The sequence below is a fragment of the Ambystoma mexicanum genome, chromosome 7p, assembly GCF_040938575.1.
Source record: "Ambystoma mexicanum isolate Mex_15411 chromosome 7p, UKY_AmexF1_1, whole genome shotgun sequence".
Lineage (NCBI taxonomy): Eukaryota > Metazoa > Chordata > Amphibia > Caudata > Ambystomatidae > Ambystoma > Ambystoma mexicanum.
Genome location: NC_090939.1, coordinates 649,609,455 through 649,626,379, shown reverse-complemented (window position 1 = coordinate 649,626,379; position 16,925 = coordinate 649,609,455). Strand labels below are relative to the sequence as shown.

The 16,925-nt window shown below is 43.5% G+C and overlaps 1 protein-coding gene across 1 annotated transcript in view; it reads left to right on the top strand.

Annotated features, from left to right (window-relative positions):
- AFF3 (ALF transcription elongation factor 3) overlaps positions 1 to 16,925 on the top strand; it is a 2,498,221-nt gene that overhangs the window by 2,301,388 nt on the left and 179,908 nt on the right. Inside the window, exons 14-15 of the mRNA XM_069636694.1 lie at positions 2,860 to 2,984; positions 14,420 to 14,483. Coding sequence (XP_069492795.1) covers positions 2,860 to 2,984; positions 14,420 to 14,483 — 189 coding nt within the window. The remainder of the gene's footprint in view (positions 1 to 2,859; positions 2,985 to 14,419; positions 14,484 to 16,925) is intronic.

Sequence of the window (16,925 nt, the reverse complement as noted above, 5' to 3'; positions counted from 1 at the left end):
CGGCGGTGAAGTGGCAGCTTCTATCCTAGCAGTGCTCGTCGATGGGGAAGCATAAACGTCCTGCAAGGAAGAGGCATGTGGGGCACCTCGATGACAGTAGTTCTGGACCGCAAAGAATATGAAGAACTGTAGCCCAGCAAGGGCGTTGAGTCGTCAGCGTCTCTCTGGTCTTTGGGTGGCGGGAAACCCACCAGTGGATACTCCTCGGCGCATCAACGGTCTGGCCTTCTCCAGCGGGATCAAGCGGGCGACGATGCGGATGAGAGCGTCCTTGAATCAAGAGTTCTTAGGCAAACGGGAGCGCTGCGGCTCCGGCCAGCGACAGCAGTCGTCGACGGTGGCAGACAACAGTCCGGGTGCTTCTCCTTGTGATTCCGCAGCAGTCCCCATTTCGGGTCGGCAGCCTTTCGAAGGTCTGTCTACCAGGGAGCTTTGGCAATGATCAGCTGGCGCACGATGGTCCCTCGTAGCTCGGGAAGAGGGAGCCTTACCAGGTCCTCTCTGGGTCAGTCCATGGAGATACAGCAGCTTTCAGATTGATGAAGGAGGGCAACAGCAATTCTTCTCTTCCAGCAGGGCTTCAAGGTCAAGCTTCAGTTACTCGTCGTAGTGGACTTCTGCTTCTGAACACAAATTCTAGCAGTGAGATGCCCCCGGATATACTAGTTGATCTCCCATTCATTCTGCTGGGTCACACTCAGGCAATCAATCTGTCAGAAGGGCATTCATGCAGGCAGGCAGCCAATCAGGTGCATAGTGCATTCAGTCCATTCACTCCTCTCCAGACACTCACAACAGGTTATGTGTATTGGGACAAGTACCCAGCCATTCAACACTCCACACTGCATTCATACCAGTTTTGGGCAGGGCTGTCTCAGTCATTGTGTCAAACACCAGATACTACACATCCACAACACAGAATGCGTATTCGTCACACACTCCATTCACCCACGTCCCACCCACAGGGTGTACCCACAGCATACAGTCATTGGGAAGGCTCCAGCCAGTCTGGCCTGGACTTCACACCAACACCATATATGGAACTTCCACCCAACAGCCGGTCAGGGGGAAGGGACAGAGTCAGGGCTTCCCAGGGCTTTGGGAAAACAAGGTAACAGACAATAGAAAGCAAGAGGCCACAGGGGCCATCTTGTTTCCTATCAGGAATCAACTGATTCCAGTGGCAGGGCCTGGGTATCCCAAAATGGAGGATATTCAGGGCACCTGTCAAATTCAGCATGGAGCTGCGACCAGCCCATACCCTGCTCTGTGGGCCACACAAAGGTGCCCAAAAACATACACTAGGGGCACAGGGTTGTACCCCCACCCATGGGTGCCATAAGGGTATCCTATGGGTCTGTACACCAAACCAAAAGAGAGAACTGCACCACCAGGAGTCCCACATGAACTCCTGCGCGGAAAACACGACAGAACACACAATAAAAAGCAGTAAAGGACAAGGATACGGAGGCCCAGTCCCTCCGATGCATTTCCAGCATCACAGTGCTATCTAGTACAATTAGGCTATTTGGCACAATCAGTCTATCTGGCACAATCAGGCTTTCTGGAACAATTAGGCTAAATGTGAAACGCTGCCGTCTGGCACAATCAGGTTATCTGGCACAATCAGGAGAACTTAAAATAAAAATCGGCTAGTGAGCTCCATTTTGAGCTATTGAAGAAAGCAAGAGAAATGCCATGTTTGCATGCTGTGCTGTAAAAAGTGGATTTGGTCTTCAGATTGATCCAGCAGGAAAATCTAGCCTGCCTGTACTGGACACCAGGTTGGATGCTTAGACCCGGTTTATGGACTCTGACTGATGCTGGGGATTGTGAGTTAAACAGTGCCACATTGAGATATATGTTTTGGTTTTTCAGCAGTGTCAGCCTTTTAACAGAATGCCTGGGGCAGAATTGAATTAGTACTAGTAAGGAAAATGGAATGGCTGGTTGTCTCTTCAATTCTTCATATTTCGCATAATCAGTGGAAACTGAGCAATTGATATGCCGTCTGGTTGTGTGGGACCTTGATCTTTGCTAAGAAGCAATTACAAAAAGTATGGGAATCAAGGAAAGATCATATGTATAGCTGTGAATACAAAATATGCTATTATAGCAGAGATATGAGAAGGTTGTGTTTAATAGAAGTCAGATGGGGACATGTTTGGGGCTAAAGGAGGTGTTTTTAATCGACTGCATGATTAGGTCTTTTAGGTAGCAGGTGTGTTCTTTTACATTGTGATGGGTTTTTGTGATTTGAAAGAGGTTGTCCCCTTCTTTATGTATCGAATCTTATGTAAGTGTGATGTAACCCGATTTAATGAAGCCATCCCAGTACAGATATAGGCACTATAGGCACATGTCATTACTCTTACACAAAGTCTCACTCTTGAAACCTCTTTTTCATATGAAGGGTATTTCACTGTTGGTTCGCCTGGACATGTATTTCATTATCTGGAGGTTCTGCATTGGAACAGCCTTTACCAACAGCTAATAGAAAAATAAATGTTGAACAAAAGAATGATATAGTAGGGGTGGTTTAAATCCTAGTTGCAGATAGCATTGTGCGATAACATCAATGAATTATCAATATCATTTTCTCATGTTATATGTGATGTCATATTTTGTGTCTTGAGACGTTCATGAGGAGGAAAGATGTGGGGTAAAGTTTGCATAGCTAATTCATACTGGTGAATGTGGGGTCTTTTTTATTTAGCTTTGTGCTGGATCTTAAAAAACCCCTAATGTACTTTTCTTCATTAAATATTACATACAAGTAGATTATTTTAGTTGTCTTTAAAGTACTTTCTCCTCTCAGCGATGCACTTCCTAATGCTTTTTTCATTGTTTGCTTTTCAGAGGTCGAATCACAGTAATCCAGAAAATGGTCTGAGTAGTAAACAGCTGCCCCAAAGAGAAGCCTGGTTTCCACCAGGTAATGGTCAAAAAGATTGCAGGAGACCAAAGCTTACCTTCAATGACAGGTGAGTATATAATTCTCATCTTTGAATGTATCATCCCTCCTGACCACTGCATACATTATTATAGCATTTAACTGAGTGCTTCACTGTTACAGTTTCAGTCACAGTGCATCTTCTAAACGACTGAGGCAGAGGCGGGCTTGCACTTTTAGCTCTGAATGAAAGGTATGTAGGTGTAGAACAATGTCAGATGCACAAATAGGAAAACAGATATCGCACTTTTAACACAAAGACATGGGTTAATGAATCTAGAGGGTGGAGGATTTCATTATTTTAGGATTTAAAAAGCAACACTGATTAAAGTTAACGTACAGTAACAGTGCGCACAAAGGTCACATATTGTTAGGGCAGGTGCGCATCCACAGACACTGGAGTGACTGGCATGCAACTGTTCCCAATCTCGGATGAATGGCAGACCCATAATGTTTCTAAGTAACCAAGAGGTCGACGAAAGCCAGAAGGACCAACCTAACATGAGGGCCAGACAGTAAGAACCAGTCTGATTTTATTTCACAGGATGTTTTGTTGTAACAAAGCAATCTTAGGAACGCAGAAGGGGATATGTTACTGCAAAAATGGTGTTAATTACAATACTCAATAAAACTCCACTCTCTCTGGTGTTGAAGTTCGTATTTGCACTTTATTTAATTAAGTAATTCAATTTGCAGATACCCAGTGTATGAAAAAGAGGCAAGAGCTTGAGTGCAGGGTTACCGGCACGTAACTTACTCCCTGTGCCTCAAACGTTTGGGCCATGCCTGCACCTTGTGTCATGCCACCAACAGGGTGATGATGCGGGGGGGGGGGACGCAGAACGGAACGGACGTGTCACTACATCATCCACAATTGTCACTAATAAAGTTAATACTGACTGAACCGTTGGGGTAAGCATCTTCTTCTTCTCGGTCTATCTGCAGATGGCCATGGTTCCATTGTTGTCTGTTCTCCTGCATCTCTTCTGGTGTCATACGGTTGGTTATCAGCTGCTTGCACAATTTCTCCATTCTCGACCTCTGCATCATCATGTGCAATCGTGTCTGCCTGATCTCCGCCGTTGCACTCCTCCTGTATGTTTCCTCCTCCAGAACCACTTTTTGCACTTTATCTGATACACTGCTGCTCTGGCCATGTTCCATTTATGCCTTCTTCAGTGGTGATCATGGTTTGATTTGTTTTTGTGACAACTAATGGACTGCTGTACTTTGAGGAAGTGTCCTTGTCTTTTTGGGGCATTTGTACTTTGACAAGACCACCAACATTGATGTGTCTAGTAGTGACAGCAGTTCTGTTGTCAAATGTCTCCCTCTGATGTTGTTGAGCCCTTGATACTTTACTTCATATCTCTATATATGTATAGCTCTCGACTCTCACCTCTCTGTCTCCCATTCTGTTCAATATATGCATCTGGGCCCTTGTGTGTCTCATACGCTTCTATGGCATCAGATGTTACTCATATGCAGACGACACTCAGATCCTGATCCAGTGGATCTTGATCAAGCTGAGATGTAGTCTTGCCTGCGGGGATGGCTGGCGGCTCTGGGAGATTGAATGGACCACAATTGGCTCAAACTGAATGGTGACAAAACTGAGGTGATGGTGGTGGGTTGTCCTCCTGATTCCTCACTTTGGGTGTCTTCATTCTGGCCTCCCTCCCTAGATCCCCTGCCCACCCCGGTAGACAAGGTGAAAAACCTTGGGGTTATACTATCTGCCTCATTGTCTCTGGACATGCAAGTAACAGCCGTATGTCAAGCGGGCCATTTTCAACTCAAGATACTTGGAAAGGTACTCCCTATGATACCTGTGCCTCTGCGTCCTCCGGTAGTGGCGGCCTTGGTGATCTCACGGCTGGATTATTGTAACTCCCTCTACTTGGGTCAACCCAAAGGGGTCATTTGTCGGCTTCAATGGCTTCAAAACCTGGCCGCTTGGGTTGCCACTGGCTCCCCTTATGGAGCCCATATATCTCCAGTACTCTGAGCCCTGCATTGGCTTCCGGTAAACCAACGCATCATGTTTAAGTCACTATGCATTTTGCAGCGGGTCTTACATGGCCAAGGAGCTGAATATCTTCAGGAGAAATTCTCGCCATATGTGCCTTTCCGTCCCTCCGTTCTGCCTCGGCTGACCTCCTAATGGTGCCCGGTTATAGACGGACCAAGGGTGGAGGATGTGCCTTCTTTGTGGCTGCCGCAGTATTGTGGAATGGCCTTCCGATGACTATAAAGAAAATTCATAGCTACTTAGCGTTCAGGATGGCCTTTAAAACTTTTCTCTTCTAGGTCTCTGTGGCTTCATTAGGATCCTCTCTCCCCAGCGCCATGATACCTTCAGGTGACAGTGCGCTTTACAAGCTTGATTAACATAGGAATAACCTCTGAGCTTTGTCCATGCTGGATTTTGCTTGGTGTTGCCCTTGTTCCCTCATTATCTAAAATGGTGTGATTTTGGTGATGGAATTTATTGTGACTGTATGGGCCGAGATTGTTCTCTGAAGTCTATGTGTTCTCTGTGCAGCTGACCTGTTGCATAGTTACTTTTATTATTTGGTTTGCTCTTTCGACCTGTTCATTTCCTCTTGGGTGTTAGAGGTCTGATCGAAGGAGTCAAATGATGTTTCTGTTCAAGAAGTCAAGTATGTTCTTCAAGACAAACTGTACTCCGTTGTCTGAGACCAGCTCACCTGGATATCCTTTCCTTCTGAGCACTTTTAGGAGCTCGTACTCTCGCTTCTTGGTAATCTCTAATGTTGTATATATTGGAGATTTTTAATTGCACAGTTTAACTGAAACGTGTTTCGACCCAACAAGGGTCTTTTTCAACCAGTCTTTCCTTCCAACTGAAGGAGCCAACTGACGATCCGAAGAAGACTCCTGAAGAGGCCTGAATTCCCTTCCTGTGTCTGGCCCATTGATGCCCTTTTGGTCCACCTGATCCCCGAAGACACTGAGCGGTGCTTCCGTCCTTGAACTAGTGGGACCAAGTAGCCCTGATGCCGTCTCGAGGATCCAGCCATTTTGAGCCTTCAGATGTGTCCCTGGACCACCCCCTGGACCGACCAGCTCTCTCGTGGGCTTCTTCGCACAGAAGCGTCACCGTTCCTCGGTTTCACCCGGAACTCCGGTGGTCACCAGTTTGTGTTACAAGTCACCTTCCTTTCGAATTGCAACAACCCAGCCTCAAGGAATCCTGTCCTAGAGATGCTTATTCAGTTATGACTAAAAGGATGCTTGTTTTTGCCTTTGTGTGGTGGCTGTCACTGGAACTCACTTTCCTCCATCCTGTGAAGTATCCTGAAGAGGCCTGCTTTGATGAATCTTGCATTTCTTCATCGCCATGCCTTGCATCTGGCATCTGGACCAGACCGAAAGAATCCTTGCACCCGCAGCTCCTGGGCACCTCTCACTGGAACCAGTGGTGGAAAATCCAACCTCCAGTGACCCCCCCCCCCAGTTCACCCATCAAGACATCTGGGAAAGCAGAGTCTGTGGGTAATAAAACGCAAAGCATTTGTCTCCCTCTGTCCTGCATAGGATAACACTGAGAACCAGTCTCTTTGTAGCCTACATTCCATTCCACTGCCTTTTGGTCGTCAAACCTTGGTAGCACCATCTGAAAGATAAGAACACAACTTAGTTACCTAGCAACCTTGTTGAATATCTTCTTTGAACTCACCAATACAAGCAGAATTATAACGTACCTGCTACATATACATTCTGGAGAGAAGCATTGTGGCTCTTGTGGCTTTTGGGCCCAAGGCCCCATTCTTCTTAGGGATTGGACTGCTAAAGCTTGTGACTTGGTTCCATCTTTACTGTATTAATTTATTTAGCTCTTATATTGATGAAGTCATTTGAATGCATTTGCATTTTAAGAACCTATGGTGAATGTATACATGGTTATTATTGAGTATTGTGTGATAATATCACCTACTAGTTTCATTTCTTTAATGTGTGTAAAGCACTAGAATAAATATTTGTATTTTTATACATTCCTGTCTAAATTGAATTATTGTGTGATTCACTGTGCGAACTAATTGTGAACCCTTGACCCCACTCACACTCTCCTGAGAATAGTGTTGACTGCTCTCCACTGTTACCTTGACTGGGTTTTAGCTAACCTCTCAGCGTTCCCTGTTCACTATAAATAGGGTGGCCTCCTAAAATCTGTCTACCAAGACAGATTCCAGTAATCCATTTTAACACTGGCTACATCCCTTTTGCACGTTTTGCCACTGAAAGACACATCCTTTTGATTTCCTATTGCATTTCTTACCTGTCTTTCCTCCCTGCTGAAAACCCATAATGCTGCACCATTACATTTTGCATTTCCCTGTCTTTCCTCTGCAGGGGCAGATTTTAAAGGCAAAGGAGATATATCTTTTGGCTGTGCCAGTTTTACCTTTATGATTGGGATCACTGTTGGTTTGTAGAAGTGTGGGGGCTGATTAGGCAGTTTTCCCACTACTGATCCTTATACTCCTATAGATTAAGTAATTTCATCACAGGCAGCTAATATATATTATTGACCCTAAATGGACTCTCAATCCACCACTGTAAAGCAGGACTGAGCGCTGCCACGTACCTGATCATGCGGTCCATTGAGCAGAAGTCGCATCGTTGTCCACCACGATCCAAGACAATTAAGATGATACCAAAAGCCCACCCTACACTTGCCAACTGAATGAAAAACTACTCAGAGGCGGAATGCAGAGCAGGTCTTCCTGCACTACGAAAGGGTGCCCCAGATTAACGTGATACAGAAACAGTGCCCAGCACTGGACTGGGGTACCACGATGGAATTGTAGGAGAAAGTGGAACAAGGCAGTTTATCTAAAGGCTCAAGAAAAGGGGATAACACAGAAGAGACAAGAACAATAGGAATTAAGGCAAGGCGGGGAGCCAGGACAGAAGTGCACCTCAGAATGGGTGATTGGAGAGAAGGAGAAATGCACAGGGAACATAGTCAACAAGAGTGTTGAGACGCACAAGAACAATGCATCACTGCCTTTTTATGCCCTGGCTTGAGAACAAGTTTGTTGCCATCCTTTTGCTAGGCAATGCTGTTCGTGCATTTGTGCTGGTCCGACAGCGTACTGTGGCGTCCTCTGGAAGCCAAGAAAAACATGGCGGCTTCCATCCGCCCTAGAGGACTGTAGCCACGGGGTCCGTTTTCACCGCCGCAATCCCTGGGACTGCCACAGACACGCAACCTGAGGATTTTGAGCTTGTTGAGGAGGAAGGCCATCTCTCACCTGTACTGAATTGCATACTGACCCAATAAATCCAAACTTCTAAGGTGGAATGAGATACCACTTCTGGAGTCAATATCCAACCATGATTTGCATGGAGATGAAGGACCCAATATGTCCGGTAGAGAAAGATGGAGCATGCAGCAACCAGTCATTGAGATGAATGATGATTCCCTTAGCATGACAGAGACTCATCAATATAGTCAATACTTATGTTAAACTGTGAAAAGTGAACCTGAGCCCCAATGGAAGTACTCTACACTGAAACAGTCGATCTAACACTAAAAGTCTCTGGAATTTCTTTTGTTGTTCCAAGATAAGGATGTGAAAATAAGACACTTGTAGGCATGTAGATCGTTATGTGGCCTGGGTTGGGATCGAGGGGTTTTGTCACCAATAAGAGGATTCAGTAAAAACCCAGGCCCCTTTCTGATTTAGGAACCAAAGTAATTTCCTTTTTGGCAAGAAGTATTTTTCTGTGAAATAAAACAGATACTGGGCCTTGCCCGGGTTCCTGGAAAGAGGGGCCTCCGCATAACCTAAATGAGGATGAAAGTGTAGAAAAATAATTAGATATCCATTGGTTGCCTTATTTACCACCAGCTGGTCTGAGACCGAACCTACCCAAGCAGAATATAAAGAATCTATTGAGCTCCTCAGTGACCCTTTTTACAAGCCAAAAGGCCATGTGAGAGACATTAAGGGACAAAGATTTCTGCTGACATTTCAGGGGAGACTCAAATGAATGCCTTTCCATGCTTTAAAGACAGTACCAACAGTACCAAAAGCATTGTTTATTCTCCAGAGAGAGGATCAGGATGACAACACTGAAGAAAGTGAGTGGCTTTAGGGTAACCCCAACACCATCCTGTTGTTGGAAGCCATGATCTAAACCAAAACTCCTATCTATTGATCATCTCTAACTTGATTCCCCATCTCACAGAGCCTGGTCCCAAATGCCTTTTGCCAAAGCAAGCAATGTTTCAATAAGAATGATGTTTGTGCTGCACCAAATTTGTCACCCTGCATATAGCACTGCTGGTTTGCACTGCCAATGGAAGATCATGCTAATGGAGAATTATTTTAAATATTGTAGGCTACACCCAACACATATTGGGCTGGTGTATTCATTATGATTAACAGATCATCAGTACACACCGATTGTCCATAGCTGCCCATAATGAATCACAATTCTGCATGAAGACCTGCAACATACATGGAACCTAGGTAGAGACTCTGGAAAACATGAATAGATGCATTAGCCCTCTTAGAGACACCTACACCCATTCATCTAAAGAGCCGAATGGAAAAGCATCTTCAAGAGTAACTGCAGTATTCCCTACCATAATAAGCCGTAGTGAGTCCACATTAAGAGTGCTTTACTCACCGCACCTTCACTGCCAGCGGCGCTGTCGTCCTGAGATAGGCGTGATAAACCAAGGGGCAGAAATTAGGGGCTTGCCAGCGAGCCTGATTCACTACGTCCTCCAAGAATTCAGGCCTCCTCAACTTGAGGGAACTCTTTTTTGCGATACATACCTGTGCTGTTCAGAAAAGACAGACAGAGGAGTTGATCCCACAAAACAGCAGGGAACACACACAACGCTTGTACCAATGCTATAAAGAAAGGACAAGAGTTAGTGACAACGGAAAGAAAAGCAACTAAGCAATTTTAACAACTTGGATTATGGGGTACCTGTAAGTTGTCTTGCTAAGGATAGAGATTCTGAATCTAAGGTAGGAACCAAAACAAGTTATTACTACTTATAGACTTGAGAACCCTAACACAATTCCCCTCCTAGTCAATGCTCAAATGATCTTACCACCATGGGAGGCTGAATCCAATAAAGTACCACAAAACAACGACAGGAGAAAATAACAAAAAGGTAAGTTAGTATGGGAAAACTACCCCGGCCAGCACGAGGGACGCACTGGGAACGGGATGGTGCACTGGCAGCAGAGCGTTCGGAAGTGCACGTTCAAAAGGCTTGATTGTACTGTTGTGGTAGGTAAAGGCACTGTTGAAGGAGGGCTGATGATTCAGTAGCAAAGGTAGATAATGAATGGAGTAGGGTCGAGTATGGTTGGGAACAGGCAGATTTAGGTGGAGCAAAGGAGACCCCAAAAGAAAACAGAACTTGACACCGGAGGTATGCCTTTGTTGACAGTTTCCAAGGCAACCTCCATTTCTTCAAAATAGATGTGCTCATGCACCATTTGGAACCACGGGACGGCTGTAAGCGTGTAACAGAGTGGCAGGAAAGTTCTCAGAAAAAACTCTGAATAAGACACAAGTGGCTCAAGTGTTTGGGGATGTTTGTTCCATTTATCTCTTTCAATTCTTGACAGAGAACAATATTTATTTGTTACAACAATTAACAGCATGCCGAAGCCGACATGTCTGGAATTGCCTTAACCTCACTTCTTCAGAAGTGATGGTTGATCTTCCTCATGAAAATCTATGCACATTTTGATATGGGGCTCAGTATCCTCCAACACTTTTTTAATCACTGTCAAGTTGACTGAAAATTCCTTTAGATGTACATTCAGCTCCCTAGTCACATCAGGAGCCAATCAGAGTTTGAGCACCCTTGCACTCATCTGTCCTTATTTTTGAGAAATTATTTAGCCAAGATAAGTGGAGAAGAAATCATTTTGACAAGGATGACAAATATGTAATCTCTCACTAACGGATCAACTGAAAAAATCTTTTAATGCTAAGAGTCTTTTTTATGGAATCAAATTGTTACTGTCTCTAATAGACACAATGCACCGTTAACACCTATTTGTAAGTGTCTTAATCCGTCTGCTGTATTAAAAGGCTTTCTTTCTACTGATGAAATATCAGAACTCAAATCATTGTTTGCATCGAAAATGTTAGCCATCTAATTAGTTATAACAAAATATCACCAAATAGAGCCTGTCCGACCCGTGTTGTGTTGTGCAACCACGGTTAGTGCCTATCTGGACATTTGTTGCCCTTGTTAAAGAAGCAGAATGTCTTACAATTCGGGCCTATGTGATAGCTCTGTCTTATGCCAATGAGTCTGTTCCTTCGTCTTTGATCAAGAATGTACCGTCAGTTAGATGGCCATTTTGTCGTTAATTCTTCTTTTTCTCAATGATTCTTTCCTAATACTCCAAAGGCTGGGCCAGAAATGCCATTACTTTAAAAGACTCTAGATCCTATCAACTTAATCAAGTTCCTTGAATGTTGTGTAGCCTCACAATTGCACTAGCACTTATCTTCTCACTTCCTTCTTTGGGACTATCTTTCTGGATTGTGTGTTTGATGAAGCACTGAGACTGTAAACACTTGGAATTGGTGCAAGAAGGAAGGAAGCTCCTGGACGCTAGTGGTGATGTATGTTTTCTTTTCCTATGCAATCTCTTCGGGGGTTACACTATGGTGGACCATGGGATGCTTTTTCCCATCGCAACAGATAGCATGGAGATTGGGGATTTGAGGCCTTGGTTGGTTTTAGTCCTTTCTCACCAGCTTCTCAACAGTTTGAGAAGATCAGTGATTCCAGGTCTCCTCCTACCAATCCCCTCCGGAATTCTCCACAAATGCATCCTGTTGCCTACTCATTTTAACGTCTATATGGTATTGCGAAAGGGTGTCCAGCTAAGGGATTGTTTCATGACTATTAAGGACTGAATGCCCTCTGTTCTTCTTAACATAATCCCACGAAAACAGAATTTATTTTTCCGTCCTCAGATTCTGTTTCCTCTGTTCAATCTTGCTTTTCTTTTTTATTTCCTAGGGATATTTCTCTTCAACTTGTCTCTTCTGCAAAATCCTTGGATTTCACTCTTGATGCAGATTTCAACTTCAAAATTCACATTGATAAGTTGTTGGTCTGTCCAATTATCCTTGCTTCAATGGATAAAAACTTGTCTTGATACATCTGACTTCTTAACTGCCGTCCAAACTCAGGTTCTTCCCAGCTAGAGTGGTGCTATTTTGTCGGGTTTAGTGGCTTCCACTCCTGCTCCATGTTAGGCTATTTTTTACTCTCTGAAACACTTAATCACTGGGACTAGTAAATGTAATCACATTACCCCAGTCCTGTGTTCCGTTATTGGATTCCTCTATATCATGGAAATTAGCTTAAACTATGCTGCAAAGTATGCAAGGCTAAGACTCTATAGTAGCCATTGCATCTAGGTAATATAAATATTTCATGCAGCTCTATGGTCACCGGATGTGCAGCCATGTAACGGCTGGAAAGGTTTTTGTTTCTAAAGGCTGCCTTTATGTCGCAAGCCTTTTCTACGGCAGCCGCTCAATTCTCGAATGCTCTACCAACACTTTACTGTTTGCGGTTCTTTGATGTTTTTTATTCAAAAGTGTATTATTTACTTTGGATTCTCCTTTTATTTTGTTTTTTTAATTGTTTTAATTTTGTTATTTATAGGGCCCCACCTCAATTTAGACTAGGTGTGCCCTTAATCAAATGTTTAAAACAAGTAAATAAATAACAGGGGAAGCTGTGGAATGCTTATTATACCTTTGTGGTTCAAAGATGTCAACTTTCAGAATGAGAGGAGGCAGAATTTGTATTATGCCTGTTTTCCTCCTTTCCCCCGTGATCTTCATTTAATCATAAAAGCAGGGATAAAGTCTCTGATATTGCAGTACCCCATTGCGTTTGTTGGCGTTTCACCCTCTCACTTTGTATTGCTGAAAGAGTGGGGCTCCAATTCATTGCTCTATGTGCACAGCTTTCTGATGTGGAAAGGAACAGCCACCCCTGCTATGGCAGGGCATCTAACGCCAGCGCCCATATGGCCCAGCTGTTCCATGTGGGGTAAATAATCTGAAATACCTAATGCAGCAAGATGATTACTGTGCTTCTTCACCTGGAAATGCTACATCAGGACCCATAAGCACCTGACTAAAGAGAGTGAAATCTATTGGCTGTGTGTGTGCTGGAGACAAAAACCAAGGGCGTTTGTCACAGACGTTTTTTAAGTCCTGCTATACGTTCAACAAGTACAGAACTGAGCGACCACTGGAAATAGAGACTGGCGGTCCAGTTCAAACCAGAAGTGCATGGAGGATATCATCTTTGGTAGATATTGACTAGCAAGCTCCTTGTGATGAACTATAGTGGACTTATTAGTAGTTTCTCGGTTCAGAATAGCCAGAGTTCAGTCTGTAGCCTTTTCTGTGGTGGGAGCCTATACGGGGAACAAATGTCCCTTTGGCTGTGAGGATAGCTCAGGGGCAACGCAGTTGTCTTGAAAGCAAGACAATGCTGAGCAACACAGATTCTAATCCTGCACCCTCTGCCCCCACTTAGAAACTGGTCTCTGGTATTAAGCAGATAATAAAAGATAAATTAATTACCCTGCCTACTAAGGATGACAGAAGATTGCCATACCTTCCCCCTCTTACTCAAAACCTACTTCTTCAGTTCCCTCTAACGCTTTCAAATAACCTCTATTGAACTGCTTCTCTGCTTTTATGCCAGCAGTCCACAAACCTGTGTGTCCTCTACAAGAACTCATAACATAGCATGACGAACATTTATTTTCCTACATTCTGTGAGAATAAATAAGGAAGTCTTTGCTTATTAAACAGTAGAAAGAAGCGCTTCATCATCCACAGAGAAAGGCCAGAATTAGCAAAGAGGACAGTGAAGTGCGTCTATGAATGTCACCAAAGAAGACATGGTACATAAAGCAACATTAAAGGAGAAAACTTAAATTACCTCTACTGGAGTGAACGCAATCTTGTACGTAGTCTTTGTATTGACTTTGGCAATATTTGTCTACCTTATCTGTATTCGGTTGAGGGAGGGGTGTGGCGTTATTTGTACCTCTTTAGGGTGGTCTGTTAATTGGAATCAATCAATTGAATATGAATCTGAAAGCTATTGGCTTTGTGTTGGTGACTCGGGAGGTATAAAGGCCTCACCTGTTAAGGTCTGGGGTTTGGAGGACAGATGAGGGGGTGATCTGCTTTGCATCTGTGTGAAGAGAAGGGGACTTATGAGGTTCATAGTTTGTAGGTTTTTAAGTTAACAGTTATTTGGCATGGGCATGCAGTATTTGTGAAGGTGAACTCTTCGTATGGAGTGTTTACATACCAGATGCTGAACGAGTTATACTGGCAGTCCTCTCGTAAAGAACCTAGAATTCTGCTTGGAATAAGCATATCTCTGTTCTCTTTATGTAGGCCTCGAAGAGCGGATTACTTCATGCAGGAAGCTAAACGGATGAAGCATAAGGCAGATGCAATGGTAAGAACATTTGCTGCCTCTGTAATGACTCAAAATGCTTTTTGTCTCACCCTTTATTTGTGTGCAGTTATCATCACTCCAACATGTTGAGGATGGTGTCCAGTTAAAGTTTCGAAAACAAAAGGATCGAATGCAAAAGGTGAGAGTGCATTCGACCGAAAGCCAAAGGATCGAAAAAAAATGTAAAATGTATTTTTTTTCTTTTTGCTCAACTTTAGCTTTAAAGGGGTGTTTTTACACCAAAAACAGGGGATTGGGGGGGGGGGCATAAAAAAATGTGATCCTTTTTTTCGGTCGAATTGACTCAACCCTTTTGTTATTCGATCCTTTTGATTCAGTACTATGACCTATAACCGTTGAGGACAACATTACAACCATGACTGTGCTTGCTGAATTATGAGATGTTTACTGCTCAACTGCACCCTGCCTAGCAAATGATGACTCTTGTAAAGTCTCACAAAAGTAACAATATCGAAGCGAATGAAAATTGCCACGTATTGCGGGTCTTTAATTTCCAACTGCATTTCACAGTGAAATTGTAAAATATAGTAAAACACTTCGTTGGGAGGGAGACCACTTTATTTTTTAATGGTACATATTAGAGGGACCATGATGTTGATAATTTGCTCTGTGATATGGAACAAGAGCATGATGGAGAAATCTCTGTTGCAGAATCAGTTTTTTTTTTGAGCCAGAAGAACTGTTTTATTATGGGAGGGAGTGGATCAATGTTGCTTTTAAGAGCTCGTTTTTTGTCGTGTTGCTTGGTACTTTGATGTTGTCCACTTTTCTTCTGCTTTATACTGTTATTATTTAATCATGATTATTGTTGTCTATTACAGCCATGATTCGTGTGTTTAAAGAATATGCAAATCTGTGCCAATGTGGACGTCACATGTCCACATTGACGGTTCAGTAGCTGCCACGACGAACCCCAAAAGGTCAACATACACCATATTGACCCTTAATCCAAATGTGTGCCCCTCCATCATCAGACCACAATCCTGCTGTTCTCATCTCCCGCACTTCTCCTTTGTTCTTAGCCAACACTTCCACCTATGCTAGGAAGCCAAATTTGTGGAGGTGACAGGGTTGCTTTCCTTTTCTGTAGACCAATCAGTGATTGTTAGTCCATGTAAGCGCTCTTTAAACTGGAATTACGCACAAAGGGTGTGTGCAAACAAGATTTACACAGACAACAGAAAAAGGGTGTCATTTTTGGACTGTTCTTAATATGTGTGAAAGGTCTTGCTAGTGCTGGAGCCTGGAATTTACAAGGAGAACTAGGCGTAACACTCCACATAGATTGTGAAAAGTTACTCGAGGGAAGGAAGCAGGAAGGCTTAACATAGGGAGGAAGTTGGCATAACTGCAACAGGAACAGTAGGGATTACTGAACGTAAAGTTTTGATATGTACGAATTTTAAATGTCTAAGGGCTGACACTGCTGTTGATGTCTGAGGGGAGAAAGGGGAAAGAAACAGCCTCATTATGAGTTGAGCAGTGCAGTACGTGTTTGGCAGTATTTCTGTTACTGACAAATTCTTCGGCGGTAATGCTATTGTTGCCATTTTTACCACACTGCTGAATTCTGACTTTAATCGGCAAGCAGAGGAATTAAAATCCTCCTCATTATCTCCAAAAATCATTGGATTTGCTGTATTGGAATTGCTCCCAGTAAATTCGACCAAATCCCCATGGTGTTCTATGGACTGTAAAAATGGGAACTAACATTGCCTTACCACCACTCATAAATCCAAAAGCCAAGTGACGGTAACCGTAAACAAGTTTGGCGGTAATTGCAATGGAATTACTGCCAAATTTGTAATGCGGGCCAATTAGAGGGGGAACTGCTCTCTATGTACTGATAAGCAAAGGGAAAATGATGGGAGCTGGTGGAACTCAGGATGCAGGACCTTACAAGGAAGAAAAGGAGTATACTAGGAGCAGGAACTGCTGGAGATATGGCTGGTCAGTAGCAGGAAATTATGAGAGTAGTAACTATTTGGGATATAAATGCTCAGAATAGGGACATTACGAGAGCAGGAGCTGCTGATGGGGAGCTAGTGTGATGGAAATGGACTATGGTGGTTGGAAATGAGGACAGTAGAACTGAATTTTACAAGCGTAAAATCTGCTGATGAAAGGGAGTGTAAAAAAGAAGAAAGGTAAGAGCAAGTACTACTAAAGATGAAGGGGGGACAGTTACAATAATTAGATGAGATATTGTTCGAACAGAAGAAAGAAAACTAGATGAGAGCGGAAGCCAGTGATGGTAGAGAGGGTCAAAAGGTGGAATGATAAAACCAGGAGCTTTTTATGATAGAGCATGTAGAAAAGGGAAAACATGAGGGAAGCTGTTGATAACAGCGATGGTCAGAAAAGGGGGCTGTTATTGGTAGATAGCATAAAGACTAGGTAATAAGAACATGATCTGATGAT